The sequence below is a fragment of the Galeopterus variegatus genome, unplaced genomic scaffold (genome assembly GCF_000696425.1).
Source record: "Galeopterus variegatus unplaced genomic scaffold, G_variegatus-3.0.2 Scaffold500, whole genome shotgun sequence".
Lineage (NCBI taxonomy): Eukaryota > Metazoa > Chordata > Mammalia > Dermoptera > Cynocephalidae > Galeopterus > Galeopterus variegatus.
This window is the reverse complement of record NW_007726611.1, coordinates 602,697-630,193: the sequence shown is the minus strand read 5'-3', so window position 1 is coordinate 630,193 and position 27,497 is coordinate 602,697. Positions and strand designations below refer to the sequence as shown.

The 27,497-nt window shown below is 37.3% G+C and overlaps 1 protein-coding gene across 1 annotated transcript in view; it reads right to left on the bottom strand.

Annotated features, from left to right (window-relative positions):
* Positions 1–1,326: 1,326 nt before the first annotated feature.
* PIK3CB (phosphatidylinositol-4,5-bisphosphate 3-kinase, catalytic subunit beta) overlaps positions 1,327–27,497 on the bottom strand; it is a 74,870-nt gene continuing 48,699 nt past the window's right edge. Inside the window, exons 11-16 of the mRNA XM_008569452.1 lie at positions 26,842–26,920; positions 10,161–10,328; positions 8,702–8,825; positions 4,780–4,925; positions 3,417–3,549; positions 1,327–2,826 (exon numbers count right to left, since the gene is read on the bottom strand). Of these exons, the coding sequence (XP_008567674.1) occupies positions 2,689–2,826; positions 3,417–3,549; positions 4,780–4,925; positions 8,702–8,825; positions 10,161–10,328; positions 26,842–26,920 (788 nt within the window). The 3' untranslated portion in view covers positions 1,327–2,688. The remainder of the gene's footprint in view (positions 2,827–3,416; positions 3,550–4,779; positions 4,926–8,701; positions 8,826–10,160; positions 10,329–26,841; positions 26,921–27,497) is intronic.

The window sequence follows — 27,497 nt, the reverse complement described above, 5'->3', positions numbered from 1 at the left end:
TCCCCCCACCCCAGAGAAGTGAGTGGGGCAGATATTATTAGTCCCATTTCATAAACTAGGAAGCTCAGACCCTTAGAAATAAAACAAATACCTTACACAAGGGTAGCAGAGATGGATTGCAAATATTGGCTCCTAGAGCCCAGGGTCTGCCTATAGACAGGAGATGAGCACTTAAGAATTACTTGTTCAATAAAGTCATCCCCTGTCTCCCCATACCAGGTAGACACAGATGCTGTCCTCAAGCATGGAAATGTACAGTTTCCAAAACCTTGTTTTGAGGAAACATGGAAGAGGACCAAAGACAGGGAGCAAAGTGTTTTGGGGAAAGATCCATTCTTGGCCAGAGCACTCAATAACCAAGGTACGGGGTAGCCAATTCTTATGCAAGAAGCTGTTCCTGCAGCCCAGAGCCCTAACTCATCCTGTAAGGCAGCTATCCTTCTGCCTCCTACCTTCTCTCTGGCTCAGCCAGAACCCCTGAGAGTCAGAGATATCCAATTCAGTAAGTATGTAGGGAGCACTTGCTAGGAATGCTTAGCAGCTGCTGAACCACACTGTCCTGGCTATCTTGGGAAGGGGCCAATACCAGAGGCGGGGTAGAGGGGATCAAAAGCCATCCTGGGCTCAGGCCCAGCACTGTCTGTGACACACATGGATGTTCATTTCCCTTTCTTGCTCTTGAAGACATTCATATTTGCTGATCTGGCATATATTTATCAAGGCCCTCCTCTGAGATAAGGAGACCCCTCTGGAAACAGTGGTGTTCCCTTCTTCTTGGCAATGTTCACCATTCTCCAAACCACTGTCCTGTGGCTTGATGTGTGTAATGGTGGCCTGCTACTGAACAAAGTTCCCTGAACAAACCTGTCCTTCTACTGTCCTATTCCTGGAATGCTTACTGAGCCTAAACAAGCCCTGGAAATGGGGAGTTTAAAGAAAGCCAATCCCCATCCTCAGCTGAATTATTTCAAGAAACTGGCCTGCTCTAAGTGTCTGCCCCATGGAAGAGGGTATGAAAGTGGCTGCAGTCTGACCTTGGCTCCAGTGCCTTGTAACTAAAGAGGCATGCTCCAAGACCTCAGGGCAACTTTCAAAGGCACGGAAAACCTGATGAGGGCACCCCTTTGCCTCAGGCTCCCACTAAGTCCAAGAGGCCTCCCACATTGTGCCTGATGGGACTGGGAAGCAAGGAGAGAAGTCAGGGAAGAGGCCACGATCCTCAGCATACTCTTGAGGGTACTTTGTCTACTGACTTGGCCATTTCTTGGTGTCCCAGTGCCAAGTTCCAAAGCCCTGTGCTGTCCATAAAGAAGAGGCCCACACATCCCAAGAACAGCCCAAACCAGCTCACCCATTTATTTGACTGAGAACATTAAGGACAACAAAATTAAACAGTCTTAAATAAAATTCCTATAGAAAACTCAGTCACAGGGCAAATACTCAGTTCTCTTTCCAATATCACTGAGGATTGAGAGCTCCCAATATTCTTTGGAGAATAAGCAGTAGTTTTGCTGGATGTTGCCAGTACTCAAAGCATCCATCTACACATTCAGACCAGTAGTTCCTATTGCACATATTAACATTATTTGCCACCTAGCACCCTAAATATATGGTACCTCAACAAATAAATTAAAGATTTCCATGTGGCTTGAAACCATTATAATTTGAACTAATATCCTTGAAAAATTACATTATTATAAGTTTTAATAAATACAGTAAGAACAGCTGGCATTTTAACAAAATAATGAATTTCAGGTCTGGAGTTTATTCCATAAATAGGTTCCTTTTCATTTGCTTGCCTTCTTAGATACATTTGCTCAAGTATTATGCTCTATGAAGTAAACTCTTTCATAGATACCATATAAAAACTGTATTAATATGTGCCTCATTAGAGAAGCAGCTGGAAGAACTGGATCATACAGTTAATTAACTGAAAAGTAACTTAGGAAAAAGCGTCTGCTTTCTGTAAAACTTTAAAACAGGCTGAAGAATACCGAAGAAACATCTTTTTATATAGAACTCTCCCTAGAAATTTTATAAATATATATGCAGCATATTTTTAAATATATTATATTTGCCTCACCGGTAGATTTTCAGCAAGTCTGGTTGGAATGATGCTATCATGGAAGATAAATATTAACAAAAGAATTAATGCATTCCCACAGATTTAAAAGATTTCTTTTGAGAAATAATCATAAGTTCAAATTATATTATAATTTGTAGTTTACACAATTTTAAAAGGGAAGACACCTTTCTTTTAAACCTAATATGGAAGATAAGAACAGCCCCCAACCCCCAAGTGTGGATAAGTTGTTGGCTGAGTGATAACACTTGGTCACAACACTGAAAAGAAGTATTTACACCTTTTGGGGAAAGTACCAAATGCTTTAAGAAAAAAAAAAAATCAGAAAACAATCCCTAGTAGCATTCCTTGGCGTGCAAAGTCAGCAGGAAATGATTATCCATAATGCTGATGGTTTTCATGAGTCTTGGAAGCACTCAAAAAGCAGAGAGTGGTCATCAGGGATTGTTCAGATCAGGTTCTGTAGGATGCCTTGTTCTTAACTCTTGAGTTCCAGAATTTCATTCCCTTTATAACATCTCTGGCAGGGTCATCTTCAATTTAGTGCAAGTGCAAAATGAAAACAAAACGAAACCAACAAATACATTAGGAGCAAAGGCTGATCATTAAGATCTGTAGTCTTTCCGAACTGTGTGGGCCATCCAGTTCACTTTAGTAGTCCAGCTTTCCCTGAGCGCCTCATCAAATTTTTGCTTAAATTGTTTGAGTGCTTCTTCTTCACTCTTTCCTAAGGCAAGAGAGTCCTAAAAAGGAATGAAGAAGTATAATTTTATATGTCTTTGGTAGAGATGTACTAATATCAAAATCTGGAAGAGGCTGGCTTGACCGTACCTCCCCAGCAAACATCAGGCAGTGTGCCTTATGTTCTTATATTTAAATATTGCTTGTAAGAGGGAGAATCAACATCAAGGTAGGTCTGATAATGAAATGAATTTATAATTACTGCAAGACACTCAGCTGCTTGCCACTACCACCTTGATCGAGTAAGATGACTCAAGACTCACTAAGACCCTGGCAAATAAAATACAGGTTGCTGAAAATCAAAGTACCAACAAGCTGCTAACCCATGGTCTTCCAGTGTGGCAGGGTGGGGGTGGTTGCCCAACACCAGTCTTCTCTATGCCCCTTCTACTGATAGGGAAACCATCTGGGTTATAGCTTCCTTTTCAAAATTGCTCTTTCATAAGAACTTCCCCAATTCTTTTCCTCCTGGCTAAGAACCATCTCGGAGAAATGATTTTGTTCCAATCTCTCCAACATCTGAATAAAATAGGCAGCTGTAAATGAGCTCTATGTCCACCAAGTCCAACATAGAAGGAAAAGAGGTTATTACCTTAAGATACTGTATATCTTTGACTGATGTTAGCTCAGGAAGCCCTGCAGTCAACATCAATGCAAAGAGAGTGATGAAGAGATTCCCGTGACGACGTAAAATCAGATATGCATCCTCACAACACTGGCGGAACCTTTAGTTGATGGAGCAAACCACGTGAGCACGGCATTAGAGGGGAGATCACATTTCATAAAGGAAAACAAGAAGACATATGAGGGTACTTCAAATCTAGCTAGATTTTCTATTAGAGATGGAAAATTTCTATTATATTAAAGGTTCATTTGTATTTCTACTTTTATGAAAAGTGTCCCACATATGAGGGTACTTCAAATCTAGCTAGATTTTCTATTAGAGATGGAAAATTTCTATTATACTAAAGGTTCATTTGTATTTCTACTTTTATGAAAAGTGTCCTAGTACTAAAACGTACGTAAAATAATCAGGCTCTCTAAAACTACACATATCTTTTTCAAAAGCAAAATTACATTGAAATTCCATGACAAAAGGCAATATAATATTTAATCTATGCTTTTTAATTCTATCAGACACAAGCCTGATTATTAAACAAGTGGTCATTATAATCCATGAGCACTTCTTCTGGGTTTTGGATTTGTGGTCTGACTTCAGAGACTAATTTCTTTAATGTGTTCCCAGATCAGTGCCAACGCTTTTGCATTGCTCCTCCTGGTCACCTTGCCTTTCCTCTCTCCTCTTCAAGATGGTCCTTTAAGAGAACCATCCAACCCTATACCCCTTACTTTGCCAAAGAGAAAACTGAACTCAGAGAGGTATATCCTTCAGCAACCTAAGCAGAACTAGAAATGATAATAGCATCATTTGTTAAACATACAGTATATGCTGGTGACGTGATCTAACACATCTCTAATCATCATGATTGCCCTGAAATTTAATTATTTTTGTCCCCATTTTAAGATGAAACAAAGGCAAGAAGACAAGTAATGTGCTTGGGAACAGAACAAGTAGTGAGAAATAGATCACAAATTACAAAGTCTGTCCCTAAATCATGGCTCCCTCACTGTACTCCACACAGTATGACAGCAAAATGCCTGTCCTCTCAGTATCTTACTAATAAATATCTTAATAGTTTCAGAGATTATTCTCAAGTAAAAGGTGGTATATTATTGGAATAAAACACAGCAACATCTCTAGCATTTTCTGTTTCTCCTTCCTGAGTATTTCTGAATCAGCAAAAAGATCTGACAGGCAAATTCCCCCAAAAGCCTCCTGTTATCAGGTTAAATATCTCCCAGATCCAAATATACCTCAACTAGGAAATGCCAGTCTAGCTGGTCAGATAAGAAAGCATTGGATGTGTTAGCTTTGACATGAGGGCAATACTCACCGGCCAAACTTTTCTGTGTTTCCTGTTTTTCCTTGTTGAATGACATGAATGAAATCATAGGTAAGAATAAAAGGCACTCGCTCCCTTTTAATGCCAAATTTAGATTTAAAATTTCCAAGAATATGTCCAAAGTCAATGTGGAAGAGCTGGAAAACAAATGGGATTTATTTTTTCTCATTTGTCTAGTGGGTTCCAAACAGAAAGATCTCCAACTAGCAAGATCTCTGCTGTACCCCCCCAGGTGCCACACCCACCCTCATCTGTGCCCTTCTCTTTCTGTTAATAGCCACTGGGCCAGTTGGGAAGAGAGTATTTCCAACACTCTTAGGTCTTTTACACTTAATAATAACCTTGATATTAAATTACATATACACACTGGTAAAGGAGAATCTTTTAGGAAAAAAAAAAAGTCCAAATAGTAAACATGGCTGATTTTTAAAAAGTCAAATAGTTCTACAAAAAATAACCAAAAAATGAGTACATCATTACCCTACTAGTTCCCTCACCTTGATGGCTCCCGCTTAGAGGAAACCTCCCCCACTCTTTCATGTGTTTTTTCCTGGTATCTGTCTCCGTTTTTCTAAATAACGTGTTTAGACTTATTTTTTACTTCCTCATTTTAGATTACTATTCTTATTTCTGAAGGTAAGAATTTAGTACTCTTGTGCTAACATAATGCTACACAATGCAGCATATTATCACATAATTTCTGGGTAAGTCAATATTCAGTGTTTATACTGTTCAGATTATATAAATACATTTCAAAGCTAAGCCATGTGGTAGTGGTATAATGACTGTATTTCCTTTTTTGTTCATCATTTTTCTTTGAGAAAACTGCTTTTATTTATCTAGCTCAATTTCTATGACCCTATCAATTCTTCCAAACTTTCCTTAAAAACCTAGAAATCATTTTCAAAACTGTTTTCCAGACGGTTAAGTAATCTATTAGTTTCCGTATGGGCTGGTTGTCCTCTAGTCCTGCCACAGAGCCGTCATCCTGGATTTTCCTTTCTCTCTCTCCCATATGGAGCCTCTCATTACATTCTTTTGGTTTAGATCAAGGTTTCTCAACATTGGCACTACTGACACTTTGGCCATATAATTTTGTTACAGAGTTCTGTCCTGTATACTGTATGAACACCATATGCATCCCTGGCTTTTACCCATTGGATGTCAGCTGATTTCCTCAACTCCCCCCTTTCCCATTAAGACAACTAAAAATGTCTTCACACATTCATAAATATCCCCTGAGGGAAAAATCATCCCAGTTGAGACCCACTGGTTTAGACACCTTGTTTTGGTGGATGTCTTTATTCTGGTAGATTCCTGAGAAAAGACACAGAGGAGGTATAGTTTTTGAGATCCTGCATGTTTGAAAATGTCTTTATTCTACCTTCATACTTGATTGATAGTTTGGTTATAGAATTCTAGGTTAGAAATCATTTTTCCTCAAAATTAGGAAGGTTTACTTTCACTGTTTTATAGTTTCCATTGTAAATACTGAACTATTGAGAAGCCAAGTCATTCTGACTCCTGAACTCTGGTACGTGGCCTGCCGTGTATCTGCGAAGGTTTTAAGACCTTCTCTTTATTGTCCAATGCACTGAAATTTCGTGGTGAAGGGCCTTAGTAAGGGTCTTTTTCATCCATTATAAGGAAACTTCTGTGCTCTTTTGACTGGATATTCATGAACATCAACTCTGGGAAATATTTTTTACTATTTGCTCACTAAGTGCCTTCCCTTCCTCTTCTCTGACTTCCTTCTTGAATTCCTATTGTGTTGATGGTGTGCCTCCCTGGACCAAGTCTCTACCATTTCTGGACCTTTTTGTATCTCTCGTATGTATTTTTAAAGATATTAAGGCATTACAGTTAAGAAAAAAAGGAATATGAGTCATATTGCCAGGATTTAATCCTGGAATGTCCACTCTCTGTTGCCTCAGTTTCTCACCTGTAAAATGAAGGTGATACTACCTCTTACTCTGTGAGCTCATCAGGATGACGGAAAGCATTAACACACATAAAACACTCAGAACTGTGCCTGCCACAAGATGTTCACTCTTGAGTTTTCTATTTCTATTTTAACTTTTTGTTTGTTCCTTTTTCTAATTTCCCAGACTTCTCTTTTCTGATTTAAAAAAACAGAATTCTATTATTACTTTATAGATACAATGCCCTCTTCTTTTCTTTTTCTTTTTTTTTAAATTTGTAAATCATTCTCTGTTTACTGTAGTTATTCTGTTTTCCCAGAGTTCTTTTTCCCCCAATTTTGTTTGTTTGGTCTCTTTCATGGTGGAGGCTTCCCTCAAATGTCTGCTAATTCAGAAGAGAGTAGAATGGTGGTTTCCAGGAGCTGGGGTGAGGATAGGGGTTTGCAGAGGATGTTGGTCAAAGAATACAAAATTTCAATTAGACAGGAGGAATTAAGTTCAAGAAATATGTTGTACAACACAGTGATTACATTTAATAACAATGAATTGTATTCCTAAAAATTGCTAAGAGAATAGACTTTGAGTGTTCTCACCACAAAAAAATAGTAAGTATGCGAGGTAAATGCATACGTTAGTTTGACTTAGCCATTCCACAATATATACATCTTTCAAAGCAATGTTATACACAATAAATATATATAATTATTTGTCAATTTTAAAAAGTCTGCTAATCATTCCTGACCATTCATATTTAAGAATGAGTCACTAAAAAAGCAACTCTATGTACACAGTAGGCTTACTTGTTGCTTGGTGGGCTCCCTTGCAGAGACTGGAGAGAGATCTCAACTTTCAGGTTCTATAGGTCTTTTCACTAGAGCCAATCAGATTCTCTTGACAAGAATCATCTAGTCTTTTGCTAAGGGCAGGGATATATACCTGGCTGTCAGTATTCTTGGAGCAAGGCAAGCAGAAGTGGCTGTGGATCATACCATTTAGTATGTCAACTTTCATTTCATCCCCATTTTTAATATGGCACCTAGGGCTGGCTGATTAGCTCAGGTGGTTAGAACATGGTGCTTATCACACCAAGGTCCTGGGTTTGATCCCTCTATCAGCCAGCCATCAAAAAACCAAAAACAAACAAAAAAATATAGCACCTTTCCCTCAGCCTCTGCAGAACCTGCGTTCTACAGTCAGGAGAACTTGGTTTCTTCAGAGTATAAATCTTCTATCTCCTTCCTGGGGTAGGGAAGGGGACTTGAGCACCTAACTATTCCATATATAAATTGCCAACCAATCCCATTTTTAGCCTCTTCCATAGCAATACCTGGAGCCTCTGATTCTAGCCCTTTTCTGAGACTGACATACCCCTGGTGGCAAAACTGAAAAATTATCCAAGCTATCTCATCTGTCTGCTTAATATAAAAAATTTTACAAACAAGTCACGCTAAAAAATGAGAAAATTTGCAATTAAAAACTAAATGCTTCTTCATAAATAACCTGGCACAGCTTCCCTAACTCCCCCAAAATGATATTACTCACACTACTTTTCTCCCTGCTCCCACATATGATTAGGTTTGATGTTCTAAAAGAGATAATGGCTCAAGTAGGGTTCACACCAACTTTTTTTTATCACTGGTTATCTTTTTTAAAGTTAATACATCCAGCACATCCACTGCTCCATCTGTTAGGTACACATGTATCCCCAATACAATTGCTTATATTAAAAGAATAAGGCCACTTTTAAATAACCATAATAATTTCTTAAACATTTAAATAAATAAATCCGAGCTTGCCATCTAACATTTAGCATACAAGTGAATACATAAAGCAGACAGTATATGAAGAGAGGGCTGGTGAGAAGTTGAAGGAAAGACAAAGACATGTCTGTAAGAATCACTAAAAAATCTGCCTGAGTTTCACAAATTATTATGCTGTACGTAAGTAACAGCATCACTGAGGCCCTTGGCGGATCCCAGGGGACAGCTTACCTGGCCAGTTTTTTTTACCATGATGTTGTCACTATGTCTGTCACCAATCCCAAGGACATAAGAAGCTACACAGTAGCCGGCACAAGACAGGGTAAACTCCTCAATGGCTCGATCCAGGTCATCCCTGAACAAGAAATAAAAAAATAAGCAACAAAGCTTCCAGTCTCCAAATGCATGGGGTGAGACCCAAACCACACCTGTTTCCTTTTAATTGTGAGAGGAACTGCAACACAGAGCTGCCAAAAGCATATGAGCAGAACATGCTGGATCAGCCAAGGGAAGTGAGGATGGTGATCACAGGATCAGGGCAGAGAAGAGTCAGGCTGCCTTCAAAGACATTAGAAAGCTGGGCCTTGCCCAGTCCAATTCCTTGGTCCTGGCTGTGTTTCAGTGGTGATGGAGGTAACTCATGTGCTTAATAATGACAGGAGAGCATGGACTTTTCTGGCTTATGCTGGAGCTTGGAAACATTTCCGTCAGTTTTTCTTTCATTCTTTCTTTTTTATCGTGGTAAATCATATATAACAAAAAGATTGCCATTACAAGCATTTTTAAACATACAATTACAGGGAATTAATTACACTCACAATGCTGTGCAACCATTATTTCTATTTCCAAAACTTTTTTTGTTGTCTTAAACAAAAACTCTGTACCTGTTAAGCAATCACTTCTCATTATTCCTTCCCCCGCATTTCTGGTAACCTCTAATCTACTTCTGTCTCTGAATTTTTTTTCTTAATTGACCCACAATAATTGATGGAGTATCTTTGTCAGTTTTGACTTAAGACTAGAATTCTATATTAAGTTTTGAAGTTCCAACCATATAAGTCACTGACTTCAATGAGAATTGAGTAATATGGGCCCTTTGGAAACAAGGCCTTAAGATCAAAATTTGGAAACCGATTCTCACATACAAGTCTTTGGATCTTACCAATGATAAAATCTGAGTCTGACTTTGAAGTCTTTAGCCAAAAATACTTGCAAAACATTTTCCCCTAACTGTGAAATTCCTTTATTTTCTACATATTAGTGCTTTTCTAGCATCATAACTAACACAATTCCAAACACTGTATTTTTTAGTTTGGAGAGCTCATGGTCTACAAACTCATTTATTTCTATTGCAAAATCAATCTACTAAAAACTTACTTAAGTTCATATATTCACATAATTATAGACGTTGATACACTTAAGCAAAACTTCAATGTTATCTTAAAAATATTTAAATTCTTAGATCATAACTTTACTGCAGGGCTTTAAAATTTGATCTAGATAAAGTAGAATCCAACATTAACCACATATACTACTTTATGAAGATCTATGTATCATTTTATTCTAATCTGAAATGAAGCAGTAAATAACACTAATATTTTCTTCAAGACACTGATGATATCTACTAGGAGAATAGTTATTTGTTTGGTAGTTTGTACAGAAAGATGATCATTAAACAACATAAACTAACCCAGAATTGTATTCTTTAAGCCAGTTCAGAAGGGCATCTTTGTTGAAGGCTGCTGCAGCAGCCACATTGCTACTGTTCAGCTGAATGTCAGCAATTGTTTCAGAGGTGCTCACAACTTCAATGAGGCCAGAGCGATCTCCTGTTGCTAAACAACCATAAGGCAGCATCCTGAAAGGGAAAAAATGGGCATAAAGAGGCATATTTTTCTTAAAATGAAACATTACATTTGGTAAGTTTTTCCTTTGATATTTTTAAAAAGTTTATTATCATCGACACACTTACTATTACTGCATTATTGTCATAAGGAAAAATACAAGTTCTATCTTCTGTTAGGGAGTAAGTCTTTGACCAACAGAAGGGGTGATTTACCAGAATTCCAATGTGCCAGCTAAATTTATAATTTGTTATCTTGTTATTCTGGTGAAACATTCTATTTGCTTGTATAGGTGGACAGAAGCACATGGATAAAAGAGAAGTCCTTCATTTTTACTCTAAATTTTGGGGATGGGAACCACCCTTTATAGAACACATAATAGGAGTCAGGTACCAGGCTAAGCACTTTATACATTATCCTGATTATGGTCACCCTTCCAGTTGTGCAAGCCCAAAACCTTAAGGTCATCTTTTTTTTTTTTTTTTCCTTTTTGTCTTTTTTCGTGACCGGCAACGGATCGCAACCCTCAGTGTCCTGCCCGTACCGGACCGGGACCGTCAACGGGATCGCAACCCTCGGTGTTGCTCCCGCACCTCGCTCAGCCAGTGAGCGGCTGGTCTGTATGTGGGATCCAAACCCTCGGCGGGAGCGCCGCCACGCTCCCAAGCGGCACACTGTAGCAGTGCGCCACCGGGCCGGCCCCTTAAGGTCATCTTTTGATCCTTCTCTTTCTCTCATGGCAACGTTTAATTTATCTACTTTAAAAATGTATCCAGAGTGTCTTCCCCACTCCTACCCCTTTCTCTGCCAGAACCCTAGTCCAAGTCACCATCAACTCTTACCTCAGTTATTCAACATTTTCCTAACTGGTCTTCCTGCTTCCACATCAGTCTGCTCTAAATACAACAGCAACATGATCCATTTAAAACGTACTCACCTCACCCCTGATCACAATTCGTGTGCAATGGCTTCCCACCTTATATTGAAAGCCGTTTCTTCAATCTGGTCCCCCTTCATCTCTCCTGCTACCCTTCCCTTTGCTTACTTTGTTCCTACTACACTGGCCTCCTTGTTGTTCCTCAAACACAATAGGCACAACACTCCCTCAATCCTTCTCACGTGTTTTCTCCACCTGGAACATTCTTCCCCAAGGTATCTACGCGGCTTACTCTCTCACCTCTTTGAAGTCTTTGCTGAAATGTCACAGTCTCAGTGAGAACTTCTTGGATCGTCCTATTTAAAATTACAACACTAACCCTGACACAATACTCACTATTGCTCCCCTACTTTATTTTCCTGTATAGTCCTCAACACTATCCAGTATCTTGTACATGTACTTGTCTGTCTATTCCATTAGTATGTAAGTCCCATCAGGCAGGGATGTTTTATTCACTGTGTACCCTTAGTGCCTGACAATGTACCTGGCACAAAGTAGGTGCTCAATAAATATTTTTAAATCAATAAACAAATTTAATAACAAAATCCCTATAAGGTAAGTTCCCAATTTTACAAAAGAGGAATATAAGTAACTTCCTAAAAGTAACACACTTAACTAAGTGTAAGATACAAAGCTTAAAACTAGGTTTGTGTGGCTCTAAAACCATCTTTCTAATCTACACAGTCTCCAGAGTCACTGACTATGTAACAGGCTGCTCTCTTGTGTAAATGAAGTGGGTAGGGAGGCTAATGTCTTACATTAAGAGTTAAAGCAGGGCACCAATGTGTCCACTTGCTGATTTCTCATTTCTTAGGTTGAAATCTTCCCTCCCTAGATGGATTATAAACTCCTTGGAGACAGCAACTTTAACTGAAAAGAGGTGAATGAAAATGTAGAAAGGGCTTATAGTCTGTCAAAAAGATGAGAATTGATACTTACTAGGTAGACATAAGAGTGACTATAAATACATGCTGAAAAGTGGATCATCAATTAAAATAATTTTTACTAAATTGATAGGTGGCATTTTGCTTTATTTGTACTTTTTAATCCCCAATAAACATAAAAATTTTCTCAGATATTCTTCAACCATTTTAAGAAGAATTTTGTTTGTGAATTAGCTATATACATTCTCTGCCTATTTATTTGGATTTTAAACATCTTCCTTAGTGATTTATATAAGCTCTGTATACATTAATATTATCTTTTTCTCATTTTGGTTGCAAATAATTTCTCCACTTTTCTAAATACATTATTATGAAAAGAGCAACTCCAAAATGGAATGAGATACTTTGGAAGGTTCAAATAAAGGTCAGGTAACCACAGAAATGCAATGAATGAAATTTATGAGTTCAATACATATTTGGGTGGCAGTTATGTACCGAGCATTGTATTAGATGCTGGTGATACAGAAATAAGCAAAAAAAGCCCACAGAAATGCAATGAATGAAATTTATGAGTTCAATACATATTTGGGTGGCAGTTATGTACGGAGCATTGTATTAGATGCTGGTGATACAGAAATAAGCAAAAAAAGCAGCAGTCTCTACTCTCACTGACCTTACAAAGAACAGATGCACAAAGTGCATGTAACCTCTGTGTGAGGGAGAAGTGCTAGAAGAACATGGCAGAAGTCAAGAAAGACCTCCATGAGGAGGAAGGACAGCAGGGGTGGAGAACAGTGCCAAGAGAAACACAAGAGCAAGGTGAGTAGAAGACACAGAAAGTGTTGGAAAGGCATGGCCCTGTAGGCCCGGTGAGGACTTCTGTCATCCTCCTAAAAACACTGAGAAAGCCTCTGCAGGACTTAATGAAAGACAAAGAGAGAAAGGAGAGAGGAGGGAGAAGTGCTAGAAGAACATGGCAGAAGTCAAGAAAGACCTCCATGAGGAGGAAGGACGGCAGGGGTGGAGAACAGTGCAAAGAGAAACACAAGAGCAAGGTGAGTAGAAGACACAGAAAGTGTTGGAAAGGCATGGCCCTGTAGGCCCGGTGAGGGCTTCTGTCATCCTCCTAAAAACACTGAGAAAGCCTCTGCAGGACTTAATGAAAGACAAAGAGAGAAAGGAGAGAAAGAGAGAGATGGGGGAGAAAGGAGTATATGAGTGCGTAAGCATGTGTAATAATCAGATAAAAGAGAAGAGTTTTATTAAATAATTTCTAAAACTCCTTCCAAAGAAAAACTCAATTTCTTTATGCCTCTTTTCTAGTTCTAACAACATAAGGTTGGGAGCAGAATTGTCAAATTATATTCTGGCAGACTAATATATGAATAAATTGCTTTATACTTGTACTATTACTTCTCCTTTTAAAAATTTACCTCCCAATAAGAAAGGTAGCTAGAGAGCAATAATGTTTTTACTGACACCCTTATCCTTATCATGACACAACACATGTAAAGCAAACACTGCCAGGTTAAAGTGCACTTTCTTGCCTTCCTGCATCTCCTCCCACCCCACTTGCAGCCAAACTGGGCACAAGTCCAACAACTTCCTCTTCAAAAGTAGGCAACGATGAAAGCATTCAGTGTCTTGAGGATGGAATGTTCACAATGGGAAGGAAAAAACATCCTTGTCAGAGACAATTTGACAGAAGTCAAGCTGGGGACAAACTCTTAGAGCCCTGATCATCTTATCTAGGTCCCCTTTGCACTCAACGTCTACACTTCTTATAAAAAGGCCATGACAACAACTTTAGTAATGTTTACCTTCCTTTCTCAGACTCTCTGACCCAAGTAGCAATTTGTTACTTTTCACACCAATGCAAAATTAAATATGGAATATATTCTATAGCAGTGGGGATGACAACCCCATATCCTTATTCCACATGGGTATGCAGCAAGTTATCTCTGGTCTTGACTCTCACACACTGACCCAAGTCTGAGTAGTACCTTAGCCTGCTGCCTCAAAGGAGGAAAGTGTAAATCCTTTACCTAATGCTTATATTACTTCCACATTCTTCCTTCACCCACCCAAGACTGCTGATACCAGTATCATGACATAACTTGCATAGGTCTCTCAGAAGGGAAGTAAACTCAATTCCTGCAACTCGGATATAAAGTTGCAATGGAGGCAACTGTCAAAAAATTGATTTCATGTGTATTCGTGGGAGGAGGAGAGAATGCAGAGGACTGTCAAATCTACCAAAGGCCAGAAAGATCATGCAGACAACCAATCAAACTTGAAAGAAAAGGCTGATTGCCTATCATTTGCTGACCAAAGGAGGTCAGGAATGTCCTAACATACTGATGGCTTACAAATGTTCTGACTTGATATGAAAGATACTAAAAGGTTATTATGAAACATCAGAGAAAGATTTAAATGAGCACTATGCATTTTCATTCATGCAAAGATGGCATTGTTAAAAGTACTAAAATAGTAACATATAAAAGGTACCTAAAGATTTGGGATTGAACTTAAAAGAGTGTTGTGTTATGTGACCCAATTTAACCCGAACAGCTGGCTAAAAGAAAACCAAACACAATAGGAACACTGCAGCACATATATTTATAGAAACAGTAAAAAAAGGCTTGGTGAGAAAAAGGTATTAGTTTGAAAATGAACTCAAAAAGAATTAAAGTCCTGCATATTTTTTTAAACATGGGGTCAGAGTACAAAAAGTCAGCAAAGATCCCACTGGACAGACAAGTTCCTTTTTCTTTTTAGACACATAATGTTTCCCATCAGAAGACACAAGGTTTATTTCTAGCACTCCCACATGTGGCTGCCTCCCATTGTCTGAGGTCACAATGAACTTCATTTGAGGCTAAATGTGCTTTACATTTGGTTCAAACATGTAAAATAAAAACTAAGAGAAAAGAACTTGGTTGGGGTTTTCAATTAGGCTAAAAGAATTAAGAAAGCCAGGACCAAGTCTTTAGATCAGGCTTTCACAACCAAACAAGGCTCATCAGGACCTGAATTTTTTCTATTAGCAAGAGAAACCACTGTGTAGATTACGTGCTAATGTTGGAACAAACAAATGACTTATTATGCCTAATCTTGAAGTTTCCCTTCTTTTTTGTTGGATCAATCAAGTGAAAACATTTTCCTGGGATTTACTTTACGTAGGAGTCGACAGCAAACTTTTGGTGGAATGTGCCAGATAGAAAATGTTTTAGGAATTGCAGACTAAGGTCACAACTCTGCAGTTGCAGCATAAACGGAACCATAGACAATATGTAAACAAATGGCTATGTGCCAATAAAATTTTATTTACAAAAACAGGAAGCCCAGACCCGACTGGATTTATGGTCCTCAAATGAGGGTTTCTTACAATGACCCAATCCTCTTTATCTATGCAGTATTCCTTATGAATGGTTGAACAAAAAACTTGCTACCTATTCAAGGCTACTAATTCTATTTTTACACAGCTCTAGAAATTCCTAATAAATCAAAGGTAAAACTTTGTCACTATGGTTGCCACAGAGTCCCTTTTAGATGAATTATGATTTCTCTTCCTTATTCCAATCACATCTACAGTACCATTAAAGGAACAAACAACACCCATAGCAAATTGCTCTTTCTACATTAATAGCATTGGACAAGTGTAGCATGATAGGATCTAAAAACAGAAAACACTTAGAGAAAAAAAGTTAAATTAAGTATTTTGGGCACCATTATACTTTGATAAACAAAGGTTTACTAGACACGTCTTACCACAATTGTTTTCTCACTTTAGACTGAATACAGAAAGACATTAACTTTAGAGTCTGTCAGTTCAGGATTTGAATCTGACTCTCATACTTAATTTCTTTTGTATCCTTTCTTTAAAATCTCTAGTGCCTTAATTTTCTCATGAGTTAAAAAGGAATAATACCAACCTCATAGAGTTGTAAAATTTATGAAGATCCTAATACAATCAATGCCTGGTTCAGTCAATAAACAGCAACAGTTCCAAGTTGTTTTTTTATTTTTAATTAAAATATATTTAATAATAATCAGAACATAATTCAAAGTTAAAAAATTAATCAGGAAATATTTATAATCTTACAGGGACAAAGTCAATCATAAGTATTAACTGTTTCCTGCAACCTTGTAGACTAGGTAGCTAAAAATACTAAATCACATAAAAAGTGATAAAATCAAAAGGTTTTATTAATAGTTATATTTAAAAAAAGAAAGAAAAAGAAATCTATGGGTCCCAGAAATATAGTGATTACTCATTGTAGTGGCTCAGTAAGTTACTGACTTGGCTGACATTTTAATGCCCACCAAAAAATGAGTCTTGGGCCCATGATATTTGGACCTGAGAACCTACACCAAGCTGAGGGTCCGGGACAGGTGGAACTAGAGAATGTCTGTCTGCACACCGATCATATAATGTGGCATGAAAGTTTCCCATCTACTCTGAGAACTGGGTATGGCAAGGAAAAAAAGGTTTCATGTAAGTGCAAATAGGCAAGCCTTCCCACACACTTTTATAAGATCCAGATATGAACTATCTATGAGATGTGAGAGCCGGAAGGCAAGGAGTTAACATTAAAACTGGTTAATTGTGTGTACAGACCTTTGCAACAGCACAAACAAACTGCAAACTCATTGTTTTTTTTTTGACATTTTCATAACCCCGAGCAAAGGACCTTCACAGAAAACACAATATCCATCAATAATGAATTCAAAACCAAGTATTATTAACTACACAAGGAAATGAATAAGAGTAAGCAGATACATGAAAAAGTGACATCCCAAGAACTACAACAGAATATGAAAAAGACTAAAATGATGAAAGAAACAAAAGAAAAGGAATAGAAGGTATAAGAAAAGTACAGTATTAAAAAAAAGGACAGGCATACAAAAATAGATACTGTTGAAGAGATAATTAGTGAACTGGGAAATAGAATAAGAAACTATCTAGAATGTGACAAAGACATAAAAAGGTAAGAAATATGATAGGTTAAGAGCCATGCAGGAGAGAACAGCAAAGTCCAACACACATCTATTGGAATTGCAGAAAAAGACAACAAAATGAGAGAGTTGTGATATTAAAGAAAATGTTCACATTTTGTAGAAACTAAAAGTTGTGACTTCTTTGACTGAAAAGACAATGAGAATGCAGCAGGAAAAAAAATAAATACAAGGAATCCATACACAGGCAGATTATAGTAAAACTGCAGAAACCAAAAGCAAAGAAAAATTTTTTCTGCAAATAGGTGTGAAAAAGATTACTTACAAAGGATTGACAGCAGACTTCTTAAAAATAACAAGAGGCCAGAAGGCAATGGAAGAAAGTATCTTCAAGGTTTCTGAGAAAAACAGTAAATTTAGTTTTAAGAATTCTATCACCACACCATATGAGGGTACTTCAAAAAGTTCATGGAAAAACAGAATTAAAAGACAACACGAATCATTCCATGAACTTTTGGAAGTATCCTCCCATAAGCAAAAATGGGGGAGCAGGAACCACTGAAAATCCACTGTCCCATAAAAGCAACAAGAACACTGACAAAAATTGTCAGAATCAACTATGTCAGAACTCTGTAAATACAACAAAAGCCTACAACAATTACAGGAAGTGTTTATTCAAGAAAAACAGCTAAATCTGTTGTGTTTTACCATGGCCTACTCCCACACACAATCCCTTCTGAGTTCTGTGATAGCCTTAACAACCATAATCATGGTGAACACAATCAGTCTGGCAGCCCCTAAAGGGCAAAAAGCAGAGTTTGAACTCCTTCAAAACCCTATTCCCAAAGAGCTTTCATTGTTTGACTTTTCTGGTGGCTCCCAGGAAGATCCCAATCACACTGCTGTGTTCATGTGAACTGCCTTTTTCCTGGGAATGTTTCTCAAAAATAATCAGAGGCATTCATTTAACATAACAGCTGTATAAGGGAGTAAATAACAGCTGAGGCAAACAATATGCTAACTGAAAAGCTTAAAAGGAAAAGATAGGGAATGAAATGTCTTCACAGGTACTAAAAAGCTCCAAAATATTGTTGGAAATCTAAAAGGCCACGTGCATAGGTACTATTGTGTGGATCCCCAGGGCTGTGTACATACATAGGAAAGAACTTAGAAGGCTCTAGGTCTCAACTCTGGCTTACCTTGAGACTTTGTGCAAGGTGGGAATTAGGGCTAAAACATAGTTCTGAACTACTTGGCTGACTGTTGAAGGCATGACCCAATATGCACAAAGCCCCTCAGAAAAGACTTGAAAACTTAAGATTCTAGGCATTTAAGGAAATCTCTGTATTAGCTGACCGATAAACTAACCAAGTAGAGACATCAGTGACCAAACAAGACAAAGAATACAAATTTTACATAATTAGTTCAGAAAAGTCAAACAAATAAACAGCAACAACAAAACCTGAAGGGATTTGATCCCTATATTGTCAGTCACCCCCCAAAAAACAAACAAAAAAATCCTCAAGGGAGAAAGGATCTGATTTTCACAGCTGCCAAATTATTTAAAGGGAATAGTTTCTGACAAAAAAGTATGAGAGATACAAAAAAACCCCAAGAAAGTATGGCCCACACACAGGAGAAATGCACTCAAAAGACAGTCAATCAGGATGCTCAAATTCGGAATCTATTAGACAAAGATTTTAAAACATCTATCTATTTTAAAAATGTTCAAATAATAAAATGAAACCACTTCTAAAAAACTAAAGGAAAGTGGCATGAGATTTATTATGTGTCACCAAATACAGACAACAATAGACAGAAATTATTTAAGTGACCCAAAAAGAAATTCTGGAGTTGAAAAGGACAATAACTGAAATAAAAAATTCACTAGAGTAGCACAACAGCAAATCTGAGCAGCCATAAAAAAGAACTGGCAAGCTTGAAGATAGGTCAATTATTCAATCAGAGAAACAAAAGAAAAAATAAGAAGGAAAATGAACAGAGCCTCAAGAACTTGTAAAATACCATCAAGTATACCAAAAAATGCATAATGGCAATCACAGAAGATAAGAGAAAGAGGCAACATTTTTGAAATAATCATGGCCGAAAATTTGCAAATTTGATAGGAAAAAAACACATAATCTACATATCCAGGAAGCTGAATGAATTAAAAGTAAGATAAGCTCCAAGTAGGAGTAGACATTATAATCACACTGGTCAGAGCCCCCCACAAAAAAATCTTGAGAGGAGCAGAGAAATAAGACTCAACACTTACAAGGATCCAAATAAGATTTACAAGTGATTTCTCACTAGAAGACATAGAGGCCAGAAGGCAGAGGATGACACGTAGGAAATGGTGAAAGAAAAAGTCTGTCAAACAGGAATTCGATATCCAGCAAAACTCTTCTTCAAAAACAAAGAAGTGAAGACATTCTCAGATAAATGAAAATTAAAAAAACCCCTAAAGTTGGAGGACTCATACGTCCTGATTTCAAAACTTACTACAAAGTCACAGTCATCAAAGCTATGCTTAGGGACAGATATATAGATCAATGGAAAAAAATTTACAGTCCAGAAAAAAACCTTCACATTTACAATCAATTGATTTTTGAAAAAATGTGAAGATAATTCAAAGAAAAAATAATATTTCCAACAAATGGTGCTGAAACAACTATACCAGAGTTTTAAATTGTTTCCATAAACTTTTTGAAGTTTGTGTATATCCACATGGAAAAGAACGAAGTTAGATTCCTACCACACACACTATTAAAAACTTAACTAAAAATGAACTGATTACTTAAACGTAAGGGCTAAAATATATAACTTTTAGAAGAAAACATACACACGTAAATCTTCATTAGACAATGGTTTCTTAGACCTAAAACCAAAACCAAAGGCAAACAGAGAAAAAAAAAAACCAGATAAACTGATCTAATCAAAATTTTAAAGAAAGTAAACAGGCAACCCACAGAATGGGAGACATAGCCCAGATTTTAAAATTACAAGAGGATGTTATAAAAAAATGTATGCTAATACATATGAAAACATTAATGAATTGGATTATTTTTAGCCTCAAAACTGACTTAAGAAAGAAAAAAATGGAAGAGGCCAATAACCATTAAGAAAAACCAGTGGTCCAAAAACCTAGACCCCATCCCTCACTCCCCAAAAATCTCCACCAGGACTAGATAATTTTAAGGTATATAAAATATAAAGGAACACATAATCTCTATCTGACACAAACTCTTTTAGAGACAGAAAAAGAGGGGAAAGCACGCCAACTTTAAAATCTGTGCAATAAAATATAAGAGATATCTTTGAGATAACTGGTGAGGGAACATTTTTTTTTAATACAATACAACAAAAAGCATAAGCCATAAAAGAAGCTAGGTAATTTATAGCAGAGAGAAAATGCCCAAACCTATAAGCATTGAAGAGATATGAGTACTTAACTTCACCACTAATAAAAAAAAAAAAAGAAAGTTTAAATCCTATGAGATACCATGTTATATTCATTAGATTAGCAAAAAATCAACAACTCTGATTGGCAAGGAGATGCAGAAAATGAAACTCAGATATTTCTGGGAGAAAACAACACTGTTATGGTCATGTTGGAAGGCAGTTTGGCAGTGATGCTGAAGTTGAAAATGCATATACTTTACCACCCAGCAATCTCACTTCCAGCCATATATGAAGGAACTTCACAAAATTTGTGAAAAAATACAGCTAAAAAATAATATAAATGCTTCTATGAACTTTTTGAAGATCCCTTGCACACTAAAGAACACTTCCTGGTGCTATCACTTCTAACACTTCCTGTTAGCTCAGTTGGTTAGAGTGCAGCCTTATAACACCTAGATTACGGGTTCGAATGCCCATAATAAGACAGATGCAAAAAAGAAAAAAGAAAAACAAACAAATTAAAAAAATAAAGAACACTTCCATACGTGAATGGAGAGATTGTGAAGGATGTAAACTGTAGCTTTTTTGTTTTTGTATTAAAAAAAAAAAAAGTAATACAAATAGCTTTTTTTTTTCCTTTTTGTCTTTTTTCGTGACCGGTAACGGGATCGCAACCCTGGGTGTCGCGCCCGCACCACGCTCAACCAGTGAGCGGACCAGTCTCTATATGGGATCCGAACCCTCAGCGGGAGCGCCACCGCACTTCCAAGTGCCGCACTCTACCGAGTGCACCACCGGGCCGGCCCACAAATAGCTTTTAATAGGAGAATAAGTTTTTAAGTTTATACAAAGGATTAATACATGGCAGTAAAAATAACAAATCAGAACTTTACATACTAATATGAGAAATCTCAGAAAGAGTTGAGAGAAAAAACAAATTGCAAAAAGTTACATGTGATATGACAGCATTTCTTTAAAGTTCAAAATATACAATGTATACATAATATATAATTAAAACATAAAAATATATATACTCCAGCCTTAGGACAGTAGTTAATTCTGAGATGTGAGAAAGGAGAATGGAATGAGAATGCATTAACTTTACTGCATATTTAATTCCTTTTTCAAAAAGTAAATATGTATACATTAACATCTGTTATTTAATTACTAAATATATATTTATTAAATCTGGTGTAAGAACAAGAAAATTGCTGTAAATTATTTTCTATGTCTTGAAATAGTTCAAGATTAAAATATATATATATAAAGAGTTAGGTAAAAGATGAAGTTAATCATTTACTAGCATAAAAAAAGAGTTTAAGAGTTCCAGTCAAGATGACAGAATAGACGGTCCCCAGCATCACTCTCTCCCACAAACCAACCAATTTACAACTATAAAAATGTAACAACAGCCAAGCTGGGACCGCTGGAGCTCAGGGGAAGAGGAGGAAAGATCTATGGAGTTCATGAAGGGGGAGAAGCCACGATGAGAGAAATTAAAAACTGCTTGGAGTGTTTTGGGCCACGGCCACTTTAAGGCTGGAACTACTGAGTGCATGGAGCAGGAGCCGGCAGAAGCCACAGCTGTGCCCTTCGGATGGAGTCACTTGGAGGCGGCAGGAGAGAAGAGAGCCTTGATGGCCCCCAGGACAGCAAGACCACTAATAAGGCTCCTGTGGACCCACATAGGAGGGAGGAGCCAGAACAGCTGAAAAAAGGGAGCCATTCAGAGGCCAGTGAGTCATGGCAAGGGACCAGTGCAGGGCCTGTTCCATGGGAAGTGTTTGGACCATGGGCGGTGGGGGAGGCGGGCCCTCCAGGAGAACACTGGGACACAGCAAGGACAGCTGATCCGTCCCCTAATCAGCACGGGACCACTCAAAGGAGACTGGTCAGGAATGCAGAATTGCATGGGGTGCAGTTTGATGAAAAGATTCAGGCCCAGATTAGAGTTTCTACACAATCCAGGTGCACCAGGTCTCTGGAGAGCCATAAGTACCTATAAGGTCAACCATTTAACCCTGAGCTGCACAAAAAGTCTTCCCTAGAGAAACAGCAGCAAAGCAGCAATTTAGCTCAAAAACACAGCTCAAGTACTGGTTCCCACAGAAGGTTCCCCTGTTTCAGATGTAAGCAAAGGACAAAAAATTAGTTCCGGCCCAGGCACACCACCAGTGCCTCAGGGCCCCACCCGGGGGCCGGCAGCATGGAGCCGTGGACCGGATTCCCCCCCCAACCAGGCACACCTCCAGCGCCAAGGAGCATGCCAAAAACATCACCTTCATGTTGGTGGCTCACCACAGCCACCGCAGTAACCACGGCTGCCGTGAAAGTGTATAGATGTCACGACCACCATGCAGATGGTCCACCAGCCACTGGAGTGCATTCACACAAGGAGACTGACCAGCAGAGACCAAAGAAAAGAAGAGAATGTCTCTCTCCACAAAGCCCGTTCCAGAGTGACAGAAGAAGCATCTGCTCTATGATACTACTGTGGGACCTGAACATACCTTTCAGCATTGGACAGATCATCTAGGCAGCAAATCAACAGAGTAACTATTATTCTTTCAGAGCAAGAGAAGAAATCTAGGGTTATCAGTGGTGGGATGGGGGAGGGAGAGGAGGATAGAGAGAGATTGGATGAGGGGCATAAAGAATAAGTACAACTTGTAACAATATATATACTAGTAATATTGATTTGATCAACATATGTCAACATTGAATCCCCAAAATATGTATAATCAATTATGATTCAATAAAAACAAAAAACAAACAAACAAAAAAAGAGTTTAAAACCTGTACAGACCTGTACCCTATCATGAAACATGTTTAATGTATTTTTTTTTCCTTGATTAAAAAAGAAATACATGCTCACTGCAGAAAACTAGAGAAACAGGTACACAGGGGGGAAATCACTTGTAATTAATTGTACCACCCAGAAATAATATCTACAAAATCTATAATCTATAAAAATAATTTTGCATGTCATTTCTTTTTTCTTTCTTTTTTTTTTATGGTGACTGGCTGATAACAGGGATCCAGACCCTTGACATCGGTGTTACAAGGCTGCACTCTAACCAACTGAGCCAACCAGCCAGCCCCTCACTTCTTTCATTTAACATTTAAAGACAAGCACTTTCTCCAAATTATAGCAATTCTCTATAAAAAATATTTTAAGATACCTGAAACATATGTTCATATGGAAAGGCTAATAATTTTTTTTAAAATTATCATTCTAGTATTGGGCAAATGTTCAAAAGAGTTGTCTAATTTTTTATTGTGAATAAAACAAGGAAGAATACCTTTGTGTATACATCTCTGTCCACATTTCCAATTTTAAAGTGAATTCTGTAAATACTGGATAAATAATATAAATACACTTGATACAGAAAGGCTTATATCAATTTACAAAGGTATGTGAAATTCCCTGTGTTTTTGTTGCTTTAGCAGTATCCTAAACTAAATAATTATTTAAGAAAATCTTTGTTAGGATATCAGTGGTATCTAGTTGTTCCCATAATTTGTATTTCTTAACTGGAACTGACAGTGTTCACATACTTATTAGTTTATTTATTTTATATCTTTTATGAAATGCCTTTTCACATCTTTTTTTCCATATTATTTCTATTAGCTGTTTAAATATTTAAGTTTATCAATCCCTTGTTCTGTTCATTGTGAATACAGTCTGAGGCTTCCTGTTACGTTTCTTTTTTTCTGTTACCACACTACAAACTTACTCTGCTCCCTGTCTGCCCTTACTGATGGGTGGAAAGCTAAAAACCCGAAAACCCACCAAAACATGTTCTTCTCCTTCCCCTTGGTAGGTAGAGGAATGAATGTACCTAGGCTATCTATAAAGAATCACGGCCCTTCTCTGGCCTTATCACTGCCAAGACCCACAGTGCATCCTCCCCTGAGAGTACCTTCAAAACCACAAGTTAGAATGTGATTCTCATTCCTATTTAACAGTGTTAGAAGTGCTAACAAGAGCAATCAGGCAAGAGAAAGAAACAAAGGGCATCCAGACTGAAAAAGACAAAGTCAAACTGTCTCTGTTTGCAGGTGACATGATCCTACATATAGAAAAATCTAAAGATTCTAGCAAAAAACTCTCAAAACTGATTAACAATTTCAGTAATGTTGTAGGACACAAAATCAACACCCAAAAATCAGTAGCATTTTTACTCTCCAACAACGAACCAACAGAAAAAGAAATCAAGAAAGTAAGCCCATTTACAATTGTCACAAAAAACAAACAAAAACCTAGGAATCAATTTAACCAAAGAGATAAAAGATCTCTACAACAAGAACTACAAATCACTACTGAAAGAAATTAAAGAAGACACAAAAAGGTGGAAAGACATTCCATGCTCTTGGATTGGAAGAATCAACATTGTGAAAATGTCCATACTACCTAAAGCAACCTACAGAGTCAATGCAATCCTTATCAAAATACCAATGACATTCTTCATAAAAATAGAAAAAAACAATCCTAACATTCATATGGAACAACAAAAGACCCCAAATAGCCAAAGCAATCCTGAGCAAAAAAAAAAAAAATCCAGAGGTATAACACTACCTGACTTCAAATTATATTACAAAGCTATAGTAACCTAAATAGCATGGTACTGGCATAAAAATAGATACTCAGACCAGTGGAACAGAATAGAGAACCCAGAAATCAACCCACAGACTTACAACCAACTGACCTTTGACAAAGGTACCAAGAACATACACTGGGGAAAAGACTGCCTCTTCAATAAATGGTGTTGGGAAAACTGGACATCCATATGCAGAACAACAAAACTAGACCTATACCTCTCACCATATACTAAAATCAACTCAAAATGGCTTAAAGATTTAAATATAAGAGCTGAAACTATAAAACTCCTAAAAGAAAACATGGGGGAAACACTTCCATGGAAGTAGGAATGGGAAAAGACTTTATGACTATGAGCCCCAAAGCACAGGCAACAAAAGGAAAAATAAACAAATGGGATTATATCAAACTAAAAAGCTTCTGTACAGCAAAGGAAACAATCAAAAGAGTGAAAAGACAACCTACAGAATGGGAGAAAATATCTGCAAACTATACATCTGAGAAGGGATTAATATTCAGAACATACAAGGAACTCAAACAACTACACAGTAAAAAAAAAAAAACAAATGACCCAACCAAAAAACGGGTAAAGGAGCTGAACAGAAGGGATTAATATTCAGAACATACAAGGAACTCAAACAACTACACAGTAAAAAAAAAAAACAAATGACCCAACCAAAAAACGGGTAAAGGAGCTGAACAGACATTTCTCAAAGGAAGACAAATGAATGGCCAACAGGTACTTGAAAAAATGCTCAACATCACTAATCATCAGGGAAATGCAAATTAAAACCACACTGAGATACCATCTCACCACAGTTAAACTGGCAATAATCAAAAAGACTGAGAATAACAAATGCTGGTGAGGATGTGGAAAAAGGAGAACTCTTCTATACTGTTGATGGGACTGTAAATTTGTATAACCACTATGGAAAACAGTATGGAAGTTTCTCAAACAACTATAAACAGATCTACCATATGATCCAGCAATCCTCTTCTGGGTATATACCCAAAAGAATGGAAATCATCATGTCAAAGGGATACCTGCATTCCATGGCCACCACAGCTCTATTTACAATAGCCAAGTTATGGAACCAACCTATATGCCCATTGATGGATGACTGGATAAGGAAAAGTAGTATATATACACAATGGAATACTAATCAGTCATAAAAAATGAATGAATGAATGAATGAATGAATGAACGAATGAAATTTTGCCATTCACAGCACCATGGATGAGTTTGGAGAAAATTATGTTAGGTGAAATAAGGCTGGCACAGAAGGAAAAATACCACATGTACTCACTCATAAGTGGGAGCTAAGAGAGAAAAAAAGACCACGGTAGTGTGTGTTTCACTTCCAGAGGGAGAGAACAGATCAAGGGTTGTGGAGGGTAAGGGATTGGGAAGAGGTTGGGTGGGAGACACGGGGAATAACTGCAATTTGAGGTGGTGGGCATGCTGATAGCATTGATTTGCTGGCAACATATCGGGCACAGGTGCCGAGAGTCAGCTCTGTGCCCCATGAATACATATAATCAATAAAAAAAGTAAAATAAACGTGATGAGATTTAAACAAGATAACATATTTGAAAGTATATTGTAAAGTGCTATATAAATATTATTATGAACAACAATTAATAATAATAGCAGAAGGGAAAGAAATCAACAAGAAGTTTTAGAAATTTTGCTGTAGGAAGAATACAACATGAGACAAAAAAAATAAATTCACTGGAAATCTCACCGAAGATCCAGACCAGCTTCTTTCCAGAGTAAATCCATCAAGCGCAACATTTGGAGTGTCAACATATCCTGTCGTAAATCTAAGGGGGGAAAATGCTGCATTACAAGTGTTTTCCATTTTATGCCTAGTAACTCATTAACTCAAGCTTAGCTAATTCAGTCAGAACTAACTAAAACCATGAATAAATACTGAACTAATTTTTTTCCAAAATTTTAACACTGACCATACTTACTATGTCAAATATTAGGCTCACTGGTTAGCACATCCCTGTAACATTATTTCAGAAATTAAGTAAAAAATAATAATTTTTAATTGTTGAACATGTGTATGCTACTATACTAATTGTATGGATACTATAATGCTGTCTGTATTACACTGCATGTGTATTACCTTTACATTGTTAATTTTTTCCTTCTTGTTTGCTTTTAGGGCTGCACAGGAAGTTTTTAAGAATCACATGAGTAACAGCATCATGTGTCCACAAAACTGTAATAGTTGACTTTATTATCATGTCTAAGGGTGTTTTCAAGGAACAGAGAATGTGAAAGTAGTGATATCATATAATGACATTTGTATCATCAATAGTTAAATGTCTAGCAAAATATTATGAGTTCTGTATAAAAAAGCTATAAGTACACATTATGTTAAGCACATTT